The sequence below is a fragment of the Lissotriton helveticus genome, chromosome 5_1 (genome assembly GCF_964261635.1).
Source record: "Lissotriton helveticus chromosome 5_1, aLisHel1.1, whole genome shotgun sequence".
Taxonomy (NCBI): domain Eukaryota; kingdom Metazoa; phylum Chordata; class Amphibia; order Caudata; family Salamandridae; genus Lissotriton; species Lissotriton helveticus.
This window is the reverse complement of record NC_136065.1, coordinates 937116401-937132317: the sequence shown is the minus strand read 5'-3', so window position 1 is coordinate 937132317 and position 15917 is coordinate 937116401. Positions and strand designations below refer to the sequence as shown.

The window sequence follows — 15917 nt, the reverse complement described above, 5'->3', positions numbered from 1 at the left end:
TTTATACCCTCGAGAACGGGAGAGCTAGAGCGCTAACCGCTCGCCTCCCAGGTTGTTTCTGGCTCAGCCCCGCCTTCCGCGCCTGTGATTGGCTGGAGGGTCGGGCTGAGCGAGCAGGCACAGGACTGTGTGCAGCGGATCGAATCCCTCAATGCGTGTGAGTAAGTGTAATTTCAATATGTGCTCTCATTCAAAATAAAACAATACAAACAGTATTTCTCAGTACTACTCCTTTTAAAACAGTGTTAAAATCAGTAACGGTCCCAAATGATGCACGAGCTCCTGGAGCGTCAGTTACAGCATAGAAAGAGCAGAATGCTCACAAATGTCGCCAAGCGGGGTCGGGGAGAGCTGCCACCGTCCCCCCTACCGCCCCTACCGTCATTACTCCATCCTGCCCCTTTGCTGATCACTTCTTAGTTGCACCTTCTCCAAAGCGCCAGGATGCCCGTAGGGTTGCAGCGCGCTCTATAAATGGTATAAAAAAAAACTTTCTGGTCCCCAAGAAGGACAAGGGCCTGCGTCCTGTCTTGGACCTCAGGAACTTCCTGAAGGAAGGAGAAGTTGAATATGTTGACGCTAGCTCAGGTCTTGTCTGCCCTCTACCCTGGAGACTGGATGGTAGCGTTGGCATTGCGGGACGCATATTTCCACATCCCCGTCCTGCCGGCCCACTGACGTTACATGCGGTTCATGGTAGGCCCCAAGCACTTTTAGTTTACCGTGCTCGCCTTTTGCCTTACCAGCGCCCCTCGGGTGTTCACGAAAGTGATGGTGTGGTCGCAGCTCATCTGCGCAGATCAGAGATTCCCGTCTTCCCCTATCTCCACGACTGGTTGTTGAAGGCGGGCTCGCCCCAGGCAGCTGTCTCCCACCTCCAGACAAGGGCGACCTCCTGCTTTTGCCGTTGGTTTCCATCAACCTGCCGCAGTCACCCAGCAGGGCTCTGCTCTGGGCACTATCAAGGGCTATTTCTCACCATTTCAGCCTTTTTACGGCTTCCAGATCAGCCTTCCCTTTTCAAGTCCCCTGTTGTAAATAGATTCTTAAGAGCAATTTATCTTTTCCCTCCTGTTCCTTTCGTAATGCCTCAGTGGGACTTGCACCTTGTTCTGACCTATTTGTGTGCTCCCTTTGAGCCACTTCACAACTGTCCTCTTCGTAGTCTTACTTTAAAGACAGCTTCCCTGGTGGCCATCACCTCTGCCAGAAGAGTGAGTGAGCTCCAGGCTCTTTCTTCTAAACCTCCTTTTCTCTCTGTCCTTCCGGACAAAGTTGTTCTAAGGACTCGTCCTTCTTTTCTGCCAAAGATTGTCACTGCCTTTCACATCAGGTCGACCATCACTTTGCCCACCTTCTTTCCGCCTCCGCATCCCTCGAAAGATGAAGAGAGGCTCCACCGTCTGGACCCAAAATGTGCGCTTTTGTTCTACTTGAACCGCACACAACAGTTCCGGGTGGATGACCAGCTCTTTGTTGGCTCGTGGGCGCCAAGAAAGGTCGGGCCGTGCACAAGCGGACCCTCTCTCGGTGGGTCATTCTGTGCATAAAGACTTTTTATTCTTTGGCTAAAAAGGAGCCTCCGGTGGGGCTGCGCGCCCACTCTACCAGGGCGACAGCAGCCACTACTGCTTTGGGACGGGGGGGTTCCCTTGCATGACATCTTGTCAGACAGCTACGTTGTTCTCGCTGCTCACGTTTACCAAGCATTACTGCCTGGACAGCCAAGTCCGGAGAGACAGCTTTTTTGGCTGTTCTGTTCTCCAGGACTTTCTGGTGTGATCTTGGTTCGCAGACCCACCACCGGGGTTGGTATTGCTGAGATCTATTCCACGGTAAAGAATTTATCACTACGTGTTTCTTTCAGATGCACAAGTTACCTACCTTAGTAGTGATATATTCCTTACCGCCCCACCATCCTCCCCGTTCTGCAGACTGATTTGTAGGGTTAAGGTCATCCCTTTCAGGGCCATAGTTTCAAGGCACCAGTGGTCAGTTTCTTGCATGGCTCTGCGTTCCTGGCGCGGAAAGTCATGTACAGAACTGACGTCAGCGCGACTTGGCGTGTCTAAGTAGCTCCAGCGACTTCATCTCAGTGAAGACGCACACGGAGATGCACAACGCCGCCTACCAATGCGCAGGGGTACTGCTGACAAAAACTTTCCGGATCCAGTCTGATGCCTGGGGGTAATTTTAAGGTAAGGAATCTATCACTACTAATGTTTCTTACAGATATATCGTTACCGAAGGTAAGTAACTTGTGCATCCTTCTCACTCCAAATAATTGACGAGTACCCACCACTCAAATTACTTTCATATTTCACCATACTAATTCAGCACTAGTACTTTATGGGTTTCCGGAGTAGCGTGCTTCAACACCCCATCAGGGGTAAAAAGCACTATATAATTACAAACCTTTTTTTTTCTTGTTCTATCTTTCTGCTATCCTTCCGAATCCAAATAACTGACTAACCTATCCACCACTTAAAATGTATGTGCATGTTTCACTATACAACTTCAAGACTAACCCTCTATGGGTCCCGGAGTAGCGTGCTACTCGCTGAAAACGCGCTTTGATGCCTCGTCAGGGGTAGTAAGCGCTATATAAGTGCAATTACAATACAATACAATTCAATAAAGAGCAACAGCTACTCATGGAGTGTCCCAGTGCTATAGTAGGCACAAATCCTTGAAATTGCGGAATTTGAAATGCAGACCTGAAAAGGCAGGTTTTGAGCAATCTTCTAAAAACAAAGATATCCTCAACAGCCCACAACTACTGTGGGAGGGCGTTCCAATCTTTGACGGCAAGGTAAGAATAAGAGCTTCCACCCGATCCTTTCCTTCTAAACTTGGGGATCACTACCAAAAGAGAATTAGAAGAACGAAGGATCTGGGAAGAAGATAAAACATGTTATAGAGATGAAAGCATTGTTTTGTTTTAAATTAATGTTTTAAACCATAGAATATATATATATATATATATATATGTATATATATATATATATATATATATATATATATATATGTATATATATATATATATATATGTATATATATATATATATTAAGCTCCATGGGCTCGGGTGCTACCCGCTACTTGGACAACCCCATGGAGCGTAATATATATATATATATATATATATACACATTTCTAGCTGGATGCTTGGAGGATAGAATGCAGAGGGCTGCAAACAAGTCAACAGTTATGGCCTACATGAGGATTTGCACAAGCATTAGTACTGAGCCATATTTAACAGGGCTGTGGAGTCAGCATCACAAAGTTCTGCTAGTCACACTTATATTAGGCAATGAGCCCTTTCTGGCGGCCATTCCCCTATAGGGTTCCATTTTCCCCCTTTTCCCAGTGTACCCTCACGATGATCGTTCAGCACTAAGCACGCTGCATTTTGTTTTTCTGCAAATTTTATTCACTGTTGAGAAAACGCTATTTGTTACCCTTCAAAAGAGGTGAATATACGTTTCTGTAGAGCAGCTTTTATCTATTTGCAAACATTGCCTACTATAAATATCTGCTTTTTAACTGCTGTCTATATCCAACATGCTATAAAGCAGATGGACACGGTTCTGTAGGATTTTAATATTCTTTTATTTATCAGTCTGTATGGCTTTTTATGCTTTTATTGATTATCTATTACTGTGCTTTATTGCTTATTGATGCCATACCTATTTTAAACTGTCACATGAGGATGATGAATTAATTGATGTTTTGTATTCATGTTTTATACTTTTATGGTGTAGTTAGACCAAAGTCATTTTGACTGAATGATATATATACTTGTTTCTATGTTGTTATTCTAATAGTACCGTGCACTAATTTCTCTTCAGAGTCAAAAGCTCAGTATCGTGCAACGAAGGGGAGCTGAATTTACTTTATCTGTAATAGCAAAACACTTTAGCTCAAACATTGTCAAAGAATTGCCGCAGCTCTGGGAAGCAATGGTCGGACCATTGAGGAATTATATCAACATACAAAGTTTTGGTATGTATTAGTGAAACTTATATTTTTTGTTTGTTTTAATTTAAAAACATTGTTGTAATATGTAAGCTGAATATATGTTTTGACAGATGGAAAGGCTCTCCTGGAAAAAGGTGATGGTCCTGCTCAAGAACTGGTGAATTCGCTTCAAGTTTTTGAAACAACAGCAGCTTCAATGAGCCAGCAGTTACGCCCATTGGTAATTAAGTTAATCGCAAATGGTTTAGATCTGTAGTCTCTATATATACACCTGTTTAAAAATGCTAAATCTGTGTGATAAAATCTTTAAAATATCATATTCTCTGAGAAGTAGTCCTTGTCTGAGCCCAGAAAAAGACTTCTCTTAAGAGGATTTTGAGAATGGGTAGTGGTGATTGGGAGAGACTGGGAAATATTTCACAGCATACATAGATTTTCTGGTTGACATTAATTTCTAAGTGTTCGTTAGAATAGATGTATAATTCGTGCTTTCTGTTTCCTTGAAAAATCCATCAATATTTTTATGGAAATAAGCTATTTGTCAGGATCAAGTGAAGAGAATCCCCACTTTTGCCTTCTAGAATTTATTCTTGATTATGGCCTTGAGAATTTCACACAGGTGGTTCCCAGGCCAGGAAACTTGAAGGTCATCAGTGGTTCTGGTCTGTCCCACTGATCTTGGAAAGAAATTATTAAAGCATCTTAAACTTTTGAGGACTTGAGTAAATACTAGTAGAATCTGATTTACCAGATCCTGTGATAATTTTAATCAGAGTTGCTAGCAAATAGACTTCTAATGTGTACTAAATTATACATTCACCCCCAGTCAAGAGAGCGGAGTTAAATCCATTGTTCTTTTGCTCATTGTGCCACCCCAGTTTAGACCCAGCCATATGCAAATCAGTCTTGACCCTGTGCCTCATGAGAACAGTCCAGACCGAAGTGCCAAGCCAGATCCTCCCTGGACCGGAAAAAAGACATCCAATATGTGTGATTCCAGCTGTAATCCATCTATCAATACAGGCACTTCTAAAGATTTCAGGAAGGATCGGGTTGCTGCCTAGAGGGGAATAGTACGAAAGTCGTCCTATACCCAACAGTTTCCTCACAGCTTTCCATGCTTTAAATCCCCCCAGCAGGGTCTTTAGGCGGACCTTTTTGTGGTAACTATCCTAGAGAAATCGCCATAAATAGCCCTTGCTCTTGTTATCCAAAACTAGCTGATGAATTGAGGGTTGGTCTTCCCCTGAGGCGGTCTCTGTGCTGTCTAATAGAAAAGGTTTGTGATTGTATAATAGCATAGATGCCCAATAATAAACCTTAAGGTTAGGGAGGGCTAAACCTCCTTTTTCTTTGGGAAGGGTCAGGAACTTGTAGGCTCTTCGGGGTTGTGAATATGACCAAATAAAATTAGAAAAGGTGCGTTCCATCAATTTAAACCACTGTTTCGAAATTTCCAGATTAATTGCCCTGAATATATAGAGTAGTTTAGGGAAATAAACCATTTTTAATGCATTTGCCCAACCTATCCAGGATAGATGTAGGTTATCCATGCGGCGGAGATCTTTCTGCATTTTATCTAGCAGGGGGCTCATATTTAGATCAACCACTTTATCGAGCTTGGAGGTGATACATACCCACAGGTAGGTTGCTTTTGATGTCACAAGAGGATCTATCATAGTGCATTTATCATTTAGGACCACTTGAGTTTTACTCTGGTTGAGAGCGTAGCCGGCCACATTGCCAAAGTTTTTAGCCTCAGTTTCAATAATAGGTAAGGCTGATGCAGGATCAGGTGTAACTATGGCAATGTCGTCGGCATAGGCGAGAGTTTTGGTCAAATAGCCTTGGGTCAAGATGGGAATAACACCAGCATTGGTTTCCAAACTGCGAATAAGAGGATCAATATAGATTGCAAACAGCAATGGGGAGCATGGGCATCCCTGTCGAGTTCCCCTTGATATTATTAGTTCTTTGGAAAGATTGCCATTTACTATTACTACAGCATTAGGGTCGATGTATAGTTTTTTTTACCGCCTGGATAAATCCCTGTTTAAATCCCAGTCGACCCATTGCCAACCACAGAAATTGCCAGGAGACCCTGTCAAAGGCCTTTTAGGCGTCCAGGAGTATAAGCACCTCCAGGATCTCCTTATGATCCACCCAAAGGGCTCCTGAACTGTGGGACGACTATCACGCAGATTCCTCAGATGATACTAACTCGGATATATATCCTGCCAAACCTTCTCCGCTCACAATACCACATCTTACCGTGAGCTACTAAACAGGGCAGCTGCTTTCCATAAAGTTGAAATGTACGTTAAACCTGAGGAAGCTACAGTGTTTCTGGAAACCCTCTCCTTCACACAGAGGTCACTCCAGTATTTGCCCATGTTGAAGGGTATTCACAAGCTGCTGGGGACATCTTCAAAGAGGTTGTGAGGTCAGTGGATCACTGATCCCATCCTTGAGTGCACTCTCGTGTTCCTCTCGCAAAATAGAGGTTCCAAACTGATTGTGGATTGTAAGGTACGCTTTTATTCAGCAAAATAGTTCATAATTCACTTTTCATTTCAAATTTGTGGTTTTCATAAATTATTTCATTTCTCAACAATTAGGCACTGTCCTTCATGTGCATCCAATGCATTTCGGGGCATATCGGCCCCTTCATCAGGGAAAGGATACTGAAATACAATCAAAAATAAAGCATAGTAAGGGTGGGGTAAATTGGTCGGTGTGGGGTGAGGTTTTTAAATAAAGTGTGGGCTAGGGCGAAGTGTTTGGGAAAGGTTGAGTGTCCAGTTATGGGGTCACCTTAAACGGACCCGAACCCGTGAGGAAGGTGAAGAAATACTCAGGGTTATGCTTACGTGTGCCCGGTCTCTAATGGTTCATAGTTCTGTAAACAAAAAGTTATCTATATAAGTAATCACGGCGTACCATGGTTGGCTCTGATCTAAGATGCTGCTGTTCTATTGGTAAACCGGTTTATCTGTACACTAACCTGGTCATAGGTAGTTGGAGATCGTGGGTGTTCTGTTCAACAACGCCGGTCAGGACGAAGGCGTCGGCTGCCGCGTTTGATCGCATTTAGTTATTGCGGTCACGTGTTCATGGGTAGTGAAGAAAGATTCACGCCCGCTATGGTAATGGTAATGGTGTGGGGTGGTCTGTTTTCTAAGAGGTGTTCTAGGAAGTGAAAACGCCGATTATTGGGTGTAGTTATGTGGGGGAAACATCCCTCAATGGTACACGGGGGTTGCGGGATTGGGGTATGGGAGGGGCAATGATCAACTAGGGTTCAAGGGTAAATGTGAAAATTGTTAAAAATGATGAAAGTAAAAGATGGAAATACAAATGACAGATAGAAGTACAAATAAAGATTAGAATTGAAATTAAAATTGACATGTTAAGTACACACAGGTATCACTTCTGTACTCCAATTGCAGCACTTATAAGTAACAAGAGAGTTTGATTCTATCATTCAAGCCAAGCGGCTTCTGTGTTGAAAGTCTCTGAATCCAGGTGTTTTCTCTTTGGAGAAGGTATTTGGTATTGTCTCTACCTTCAATTCTCACGATGGTCTCTAGTATGATGAATTTCAATTGGGAGATATTGTGTTTTTGTTCTTGGAAATGGGTGGCTACGGAGGATTTGCTGTTTTTCAGTCTGATATTAGACTTATGTTCTGTCAGCCTAATCTTGATTTTGCGTTCCGTCTTGCCGACGTAGAGTTTTCCACAGGGGCATTTCAGGGCATAGATGACATTGCTTGAATCACATGTGGCATTGACTTGAAGCTTGATTGTGTTGCCTCTCATCGGATGATTGATTGTGTTGCCTTTTATGATGCTATTACAGTTCCCACAGTTCAAACATGGTTTAGTGCCAGTGTATTTCATGATCGGTGTGGGTTTGTGTTGGACCAGTTCTCCTACGTTTTGTGCTCTGGTGAACGCAAATAAGGGAGGCTCCATAAAGATTTGATTGAAGTCTGGTTCCAAGTTTAACAGTGGCCAATGTTGATATATGATCTGTTTGAATTTTGGACTAGCAGTCGAATATTTGGAAACTACCACTATGCGGGTCTGTTGTTTCTTTATGCCTGGTTGCAATAGTTTGTCTGTCTATGTTCAAAATTTTGTGTGTGGATTCCTCAATAATTTTGCGTGGGTATCCTCTGCTGTGGAATTTGTTGGCAACTTGTTCGATTCTTTGTACCGCTTTGATGGGGTCTGATGTGATTCTTTTTGCTCGTGCCATTTGAGAAAATGGGAGATATTTTCTCAAGTTAAATTTGTGGAAACTCGTATAGTGAAGCATGTTATTTCTGTCTGTGGGCTTAGTGAATAAATCTGTCTTAAATCCCTGTTGGTTGACTGAAACTTTGACATCCAAGAAATTGACACTCGTTTCCGATATTTCCCAGGTTAGCTGAATACGTTCATCAATTTGATTGAATTCAGTCAATAGTTTTGCTAATTTTTCTTTGGTGTTTTTCCAGACGATGAAGATATCATCGATGTATCTTGTTAGTAGTAGTAGTAGATTATCAGACCATTCAGTCTTGGAGAAGATGTGAGACTCCTCGTATTGTTGCATAAAGATGTTGGCGTATACAGGCGCCGCTGAATTGCCCATGGCCATGCCTGCCAATTGTAGGTACCATGTGTCTTGGTGTTTAAAATAGCTTTGATACAAAGTAAAAAGCATGAGTTCCATCAAGAATGTCTGAAATTGTGTATCTATGGTAGAATTTAGTAAGGCTTTTTCAATTGCTTCTATACCTAAAGAATGCGGTATGGAAGTGTATAGTGAGCGTACATCTGCAGTACATAAGATTAGTTTATCTTCCGGGCTGATGTGCAGGTTGTTCAATTTGGAAATGAAGTCGGTGGTGTCTTTTGTATATGTTCTCATGGATTGTACTGTGGGTTGCAGATATTTGTCTATCAGTTGTCCAATTGGTTCGTGGATGCTTCCACGTGTGGAGACTGTTGGTCTCATGGGTGGGTCCATAAGGTTTTTGTGGATTTTGGGTACCATTCTGAGAATAGGGCTCTTTGGATTGGTTTTAGTTAGAAAGTTCTTGGTTCTGTCGTTAATTATCCCCTGTTCGTGAGCTTTCTCTAAAATATTTGTTAGAGTTTTCGTGAATTCAATTGTAGGGTTATTGTCCAATTTCATGTATGTGTTGGTGTCTGTGATGTGTTCCATGACCTTGGATTCGTACATACTTTGATCCATTATGATGAGGGCTCCCCCCTTGTCGGCTTTCACACATATGATCTGCTCGTTCATTGATATCCTTTTTAAAGTATCGGAGTCTTTTTGAGTGATGTTTTTGGTATGTCTCTTGCCATGTTTGATATTCTGTAGGTCCTGTTTGACTCTGTTTTCAAATAAGTCCAACGTTTTGTGACTAATAGGTGGTTGGAATGTGTTGTGCGGTCTTAATCCCAATAGTTGGTCGGCCTCCTGATGAGGTTGTTTGGGTAGTACATTGTCGAAGAAGTGGCGTAGCCGTAGTTTGCGCATAAGTTTAAAGAAACTAACTTCCAGTTCCAAATTGTCTGTATGGGTGGTGGGTACGAACGATGTGCCCTTTTGTAGAAGTTGTTCTTCATGTTCGGTGAGTTGGTATTTGCTGATGTTGATAACTAGTTGGTCTATGTTTATGTCTTCTTTGGTTTCTTGTCCTTGATGGTTCCCGTCGTACTTCTCGTGATGGATGGTTCTTTTTCCTTCTCTTTTTCTTTTGTTCTGTCCTCTCCGGGGTCTCCTTTTTGTGCCTGGCCCTGTTCTAAAAAAGGACTCACAAAAATCAAGATTAGACTGACAGAACATAAGTCTAATATCAGACTGAAAAACAGCAAATCCTCCGTAGCCACCCATTTCCAAGAACAAAAACACAATATCTCCCAATTGAAATTCATCATACTAGAGACCATCGTGAGAATTGAAGGTAGAGACAATACCAAATACCTTCTCCAAAGAGAAAACACCTGGATTCAGAGACTTTCAACACAGAAGCCGCTTGGCTTGAATGATAGAATCGAACTCTCTTGTTACTTATAAGTGCTGCAATTGGAGTACAGAAATGATACCTGTGTGTACTTAACATGTCAATTTTAATTTCAATTCTAATCTTTATTTGTACTTCTATCTGTCATTTGTATTTCCATCTTTTACTTTCATCATTTTTAACAATTTTCACATTTACCCTTAAACCCTAGTTGATCATTTCCCCTCCCATACCCCAATCCCGCAACCCCTGTGTACCATTGAGGGATGTTTCCCCCACATAACTACACCCAATAATCGGCGTTTTCACTTCCTAGAACACCTCTTAGAAAACAGACCACCCCACACCATTACCATTACCATAGCGGGCGTGAATCTTTCTTCACTATCCATGAACACGAGACCGCAATAACTAAATGCGATCAAACGCGGCAGCCGACGCCTTCGTCCTGACCGGCGTTGTTGAACAGAACACCCACGATCTCCAACTACCTATGACCAGGTTAGTGAACAGATAAACCGGTTTACCAATAGAACAACAGCATCTTAGATTAGAGCCAACCATGGTACGCCGTGATTACTTATATAGATAACTTTTTGTTTACAGAACTATGAACCATTAGAGACCGGGCACACGTAAGCATAACCCTGAGTATTTCTTCACCTTCCTCACGGGTTCGGGTCCGTTTAAGGTGACCCCATAACTGGACACTCAACCTTTCCCAAACACTTCGCCCTAGCCCACACTTTATTTAAAAACCACACCCCACACCGACCAATTTACCCCACCCTTACTATGCTTTATTTTTGATTGTATTTCAGTATCCTTTCCCTGATGAAGGGGCCGATATGCCCCGAAATGCATTGGATGCACATGAAGGACAGTGCCTAATTGTTGAGAAATGAAATAATTTATGAAAACCACAAATTTGAAATGAAAAGTGAATTATGAACTATTTTGCTGAATAAAAGCGTACCGTACAATCCACAATCAGTTTGGAACCTCTATTTTGCGAGAGGAACACGAGAGTGCACTCAAGGATGGGATCAGTGATCCACTGACCTCACAACCTCTTTGTTCACATACCAACGTCGCGGGACACTTGACGTAACTTGGGCAGCACCTAAAAACTCAATTAAACTTTTTTGAATCACGCTGTGCATCTGGCCAATCATTATTACATCTTCAAAGAGCACATGAAAACCAGAGTCATCACGAACCGAGTTGACAAAAAAATTAAATCTTCTCCAACAGACCCCTCCCCCTACACCAAAGGGTAGATACTCCCTAATCCCTTAGTGGCCCATTCAGCCAGGAATAGAGCTAATTCCCAGGGCATAGGGGATGCACCTCTTGCAGACTGGTAGAGCAAGAAAATAGATGCTGCAGGTAAGCCTGTTGCAGCACAATCTGCCACACAGTTATGAATTGCCAACTACATGGGCTTACTCTCCTGGTATGATTGTGTCCACTGGGACCAGATGGAGGATCTTATCCAATGTCCCCCTGAGCAAAACTGCAAGCAGGGCAGGAGTTGGAAACGAAGAGGAAGATTATATCCAAAATGAACATCTGGTGCTCTCTTGATGCCTTGGACACGGATGCTTGCGGCATCAATTCAAATCTTCTCTACCGCCATGGATGGCTATATCTCCATTTTTAAACCTGAGGTACTGCAACGCCTTCATAATGTGCCCTTAGATGGCATATGCAAAAAGAACAGATGATGGCCAGATTGCTGAATTAATGAAACATTCACCCCCAGTCACAGATCTGGGTTAAAAAAAAATGTTATGCATGCCACGCCATTTCAGTTTAGACCCAGCCCTATGCAAATCAGTCTTGACCCTGTTTCCTATGGGAACAGTCCAGCCCAAACTGCCAGGCCAAGTCTTCCCTGGACCATAAACACGCATCCTGGGACCAGTTTCGGGTTAACACCCCTCATCAGCCAGGCAAGGCAAGCATCTTTTTGGCCCTCAGGTCAATGAGAAGCTCAAAATAAATTAAGGACACTATTGTAGCTCAAGCCAGGAGTGCTTTGCAGACTCCCACTGCCTGTGGCTCCTCTCGCCGCCCACAGTACCGTAGTGCAGCCAAAATAGTAGCAACACCCAAAACTTCCACCACCTACACTAGACAGCAGACTCCTTCACTGGGTTACTACAAGGAAGGTTACAGAGGGGGCAATGGCAAGGTTAGAAGCAAAGTGGCAGCTCCTAAGGGAGCCACCGCCACAAATAGTGAGGCCCACTTTTAAACAACCACAGACCTTCATCACTCGTTGGGTTTCATGCTAAACCTGGCCAAAACCCACCGTCGGTCATTTCAGGTCCAATTCTTTCTTGGGGCTAGATCCAAGGGTTCGAAAGGCTTAACCAAACCTTGCCAGAGGCTATTCTTTCCAAAACCTGATTCCTCTTTTTTTCAGTCTGATCATCCGGTAACAGGACAGTAATGCGTTTGCTAGGCATGATGGCATCCTGCGTTGCAACAGTTCTCCATGCAGGGTTACACATGTGTCACTTAGTGCAATGCCTAGCAGCACAGTGGTCTCTGGCTGAGGGTCTATGGGAAGATCTAGTGTAGATTTGGGTCCGTACACATCACTCTCTGTAGTGGTAGAAATTCAACACCCTGTTGTAGGGACTGCCTTTTCTAGACCCAGTTCCGCAGGAGACCACCACCATGAACGCCTCGCTCTCAGAATGGAGAGCACATCTACAAGATCACACAGTCCAGGGCTTGTGGACACCACCTGGAATGCCGACTACTCAGTTTGCTCTTCGAGCATTCCTTCCACTCGTTCGCAACAAGGTCTTTCTAGTCAGCACAGACAATACCACTGTCATATATTATCTATAGATGCAAGAGGGGCACACCCTCACCCCAGCTTTCTGTAATGGCTCAGTGCATCTGGGAGTGGATGATACACCACGAGGTACAGTTGGTAATACAGTTCATCCCGGGTCTGATTAACGATCTGGCAGACCTGCACAGTTGGACGCCTCACCAAGTCAGTGAGTGGGAACATCACCCCCAGGTACTACTCACTTCCAGCAGTGGGGGTTTCATCACATAGAACAGTTTGCCACCACCAAAAACGCAAAATGACCCAACTTCACCACCAAGTTACCACAACCGCGGTCCATGGGCAGTGCACTATGGATGAGCTGGTCAGGGATATTTGCCTACACTTTTTCACCTCTCGTGCTGCTACCGTTTGCAGTTCACAAGCAGAGGCAGACATCACTTACCCTCATCCTAGTAGCCACAACCTAGGCGCGCCAGCCCTGGTACTCCTCTCTGCTGGAGCACTCTCTGGCTCCTCACAAGAAGCTTGCCCCCTGGCCGGACCTTCTCTTGCAAAACCACGGAAGCCTCCTACACTCCAATCCTCAGCAGCTAAATCTTGTGATCTGGTTCCTGAGGGCTTGGAGTTTGTTTGTCTCAACCTAACACAGGAGTGTATGTCTATTCTTCGTGGTGCACGAATAATGCCAGGGCCTGCTATGGTCAAAATGGAAAAGTTCTGTGCACATTTGTCTTGTGAAACATATCAATCCCCTCACACCATCCATACAAGACATGGTCTATTACTTCCTTCAGATTCAGAAATCTGGTCTTACCTACGCCTCCAATCAGTTACAGTTGGCTGCTGTGTCTGCTTACCTACAAAATAGGCCATAAACTTTGCTCTACGGATTACCTGTCGTTAAAGCCTTCATGGAAGGTCTTAAGTGTGCTGTTCCTGGCCCAGGCACCTCCTGTTTCGGGGTGGAGTCTCAACATCATCCGAACTAGGCTAATGGGCTCTCCTTTTGAACCCCTTTACTCGTGCCCCCTTTAGTTTTTCATGGACGGTATTCTTCCTTGTAGCTATCACTCCCCTTAGTCAAATCAGTGAGGTATTCACTCTCCCATTAGATGAGCCTTTCTTCCAGGTTCATCCAGACATGAACTTCTCACCTCAGACTTCTCCTTGAGGGAGGTTCCGTTTTTCACCTCAATTAAACAATTGAGCTACCTCACTTCTTTCCACATCCAAAGTATGTAGTGGAATGCTCTTAGCATACCCTGAATGTCAAAAGGGCGTTAATGTATTATTTGGCTAGAATAAAACCCTTTCGTAAGACACAACAACTCTGTGTGCTTCTCCAAGCCACACAAAGGGGGCGCTATATCCAAAGAATGTGCGCATTCAGTTGTTAAATGTTTCTAACCTTGCTATGCCTAAGCTAAAATGTCCCTTACTGCCCCTCCCAGACCCCATTCAGCTTGCAAGAAAGGGGCTTCTATGGCTTTCTTGGGGAATATAACACTAGCTGACATCTGTAAAGCAGCTACATAGTTAATTCCTTATACTTTTACTGTATCGGGAATTCCGTTCTCCTACAGAACTGTGCATAGAGATTTGGAACCTCGGCGAATTAGGGTGGCCCAAAACTCACCTCAGTACCCAAAATCCCCTTACCAGGCTAGCTACAGTGTCTCATTGGTCATAACTAACTCCCAATGTTTAGACAAACCAGAACATGAACTTACGAAACCTCAGGTCACGTGGAACACATGAGCACTCTTTCGTTATACAATCATTTCAGACCAGAACGTGGAGTAAATGAGGAAACGTGCGCATTTGAAATATTTATTTACTAATGCCGTCTTCTTAAACGCAGTATCTGAGATAATACAAGGAAACATATCAGAAGCAAAGTTATCAGCATAGTTACTAGTCCATAGAAAGCAAAAGGTGACGGCATGCTAAAATACTGTAATGAATAAGGGTTAACAACACCTAATTCTCACCCTCCCTAACTAGCATATTATATTAATATCTAAGAAGGTCTCTTTGGGTTTTAGCAGGGCGGCCCCATACCTCAAGATCCTAGTATGAAGAGATCACATCAGCTTCCACCAGCTCTCTGCATGCGAACCGCATCAAGTGTGTATGTGTGCTCTAAGCAAAGCAATATAAAACGCGCCTAAAGCCAGAATTTGGCAGGAGCTGCACTTATGTTATGTCTATGAAAGGGCGGAGATCAGACCTCACAACAATTCTGTGTCGAGTTATCCATGAAGCTTCAGCACTCTCTGTACAGACATAGTTTACTAAGCAAAGCTGATATCAGAGCAATAACATATTATTCTCATGTAAATCACAACGCTCTTCTAGGTTGAAAGCTAAATCAACCATTATGTGTCGTGTGCAAAAGCAGCAAAAGGAAAAATGGCGTTTAAACATTTAATAAGCTCATGCTAACTTAACACAGTATATAGATAAGCAGTAACTATATGACACCCCCCATGATCCGAGCACGGATAAGAAAAGATAAGGGCCTCCTCATGAAAGCAGAGTTCAAGAACGATGAGCAATATTTATCATTTAAAAATCGATGGAAAAAATGTTTTCATTAATCAATTCAAAAAAATCCAAAATGTCAATACAGTGTTCACTTTTACTCAAGCCAATAGGTCTGGGAGGTGAAAATTTCAAGCAAAACTTGCAAAAAGTTATGTCAGTAGAAAACAAGGGGCCGTGATCCGAAACTTGGAAAGTTTTTAGGGCAAGACCGAATATGCAAAATATGCAGCAACAGCCTCCAACATGAAATCACCGTCTACATCCGAAAACAGTTCAGCCATCCAATTTAACAGTGGGAAAGAACATACGTGCTCTTCTAGTACCGGAGCCTCTATCACCATCAGAGGACAACTCGGTGGGTTCTCAAGAAAGCTATGTGCCAAGAAATCTTGCGCTGCTTCGAGTATGTTCCAATGACCCATTAGTCCATGCATCGCTGCCAAGGCCATAATCCTTTCGCCAGTACAAACCAACTCGTGAGTAACGACGGGACTCATCAGCTGATTAAAATCGACGTCAGGAGATACCGTCTTGCAGAGACACAAATCAAG

The 15917-nt window shown here is 43.4% G+C and overlaps 1 protein-coding gene across 2 annotated transcripts in view; it reads left to right on the top strand.

Moving 5' to 3' along the window:
* The window catches only part of BTAF1 (B-TFIID TATA-box binding protein associated factor 1), a 984515-nt gene that overhangs the window by 652846 nt on the left and 315752 nt on the right, over positions 1-15917 (top strand). For both annotated transcript variants that reach the window (XM_078643429.1, XM_078643428.1), the window contains exons 22-23: positions 3850-4003; positions 4090-4199. In XM_078643429.1, the coding sequence (XP_078499555.1) occupies positions 3850-4003; positions 4090-4199 (264 nt within the window). The remainder of the gene's footprint in view (positions 1-3849; positions 4004-4089; positions 4200-15917) is intronic.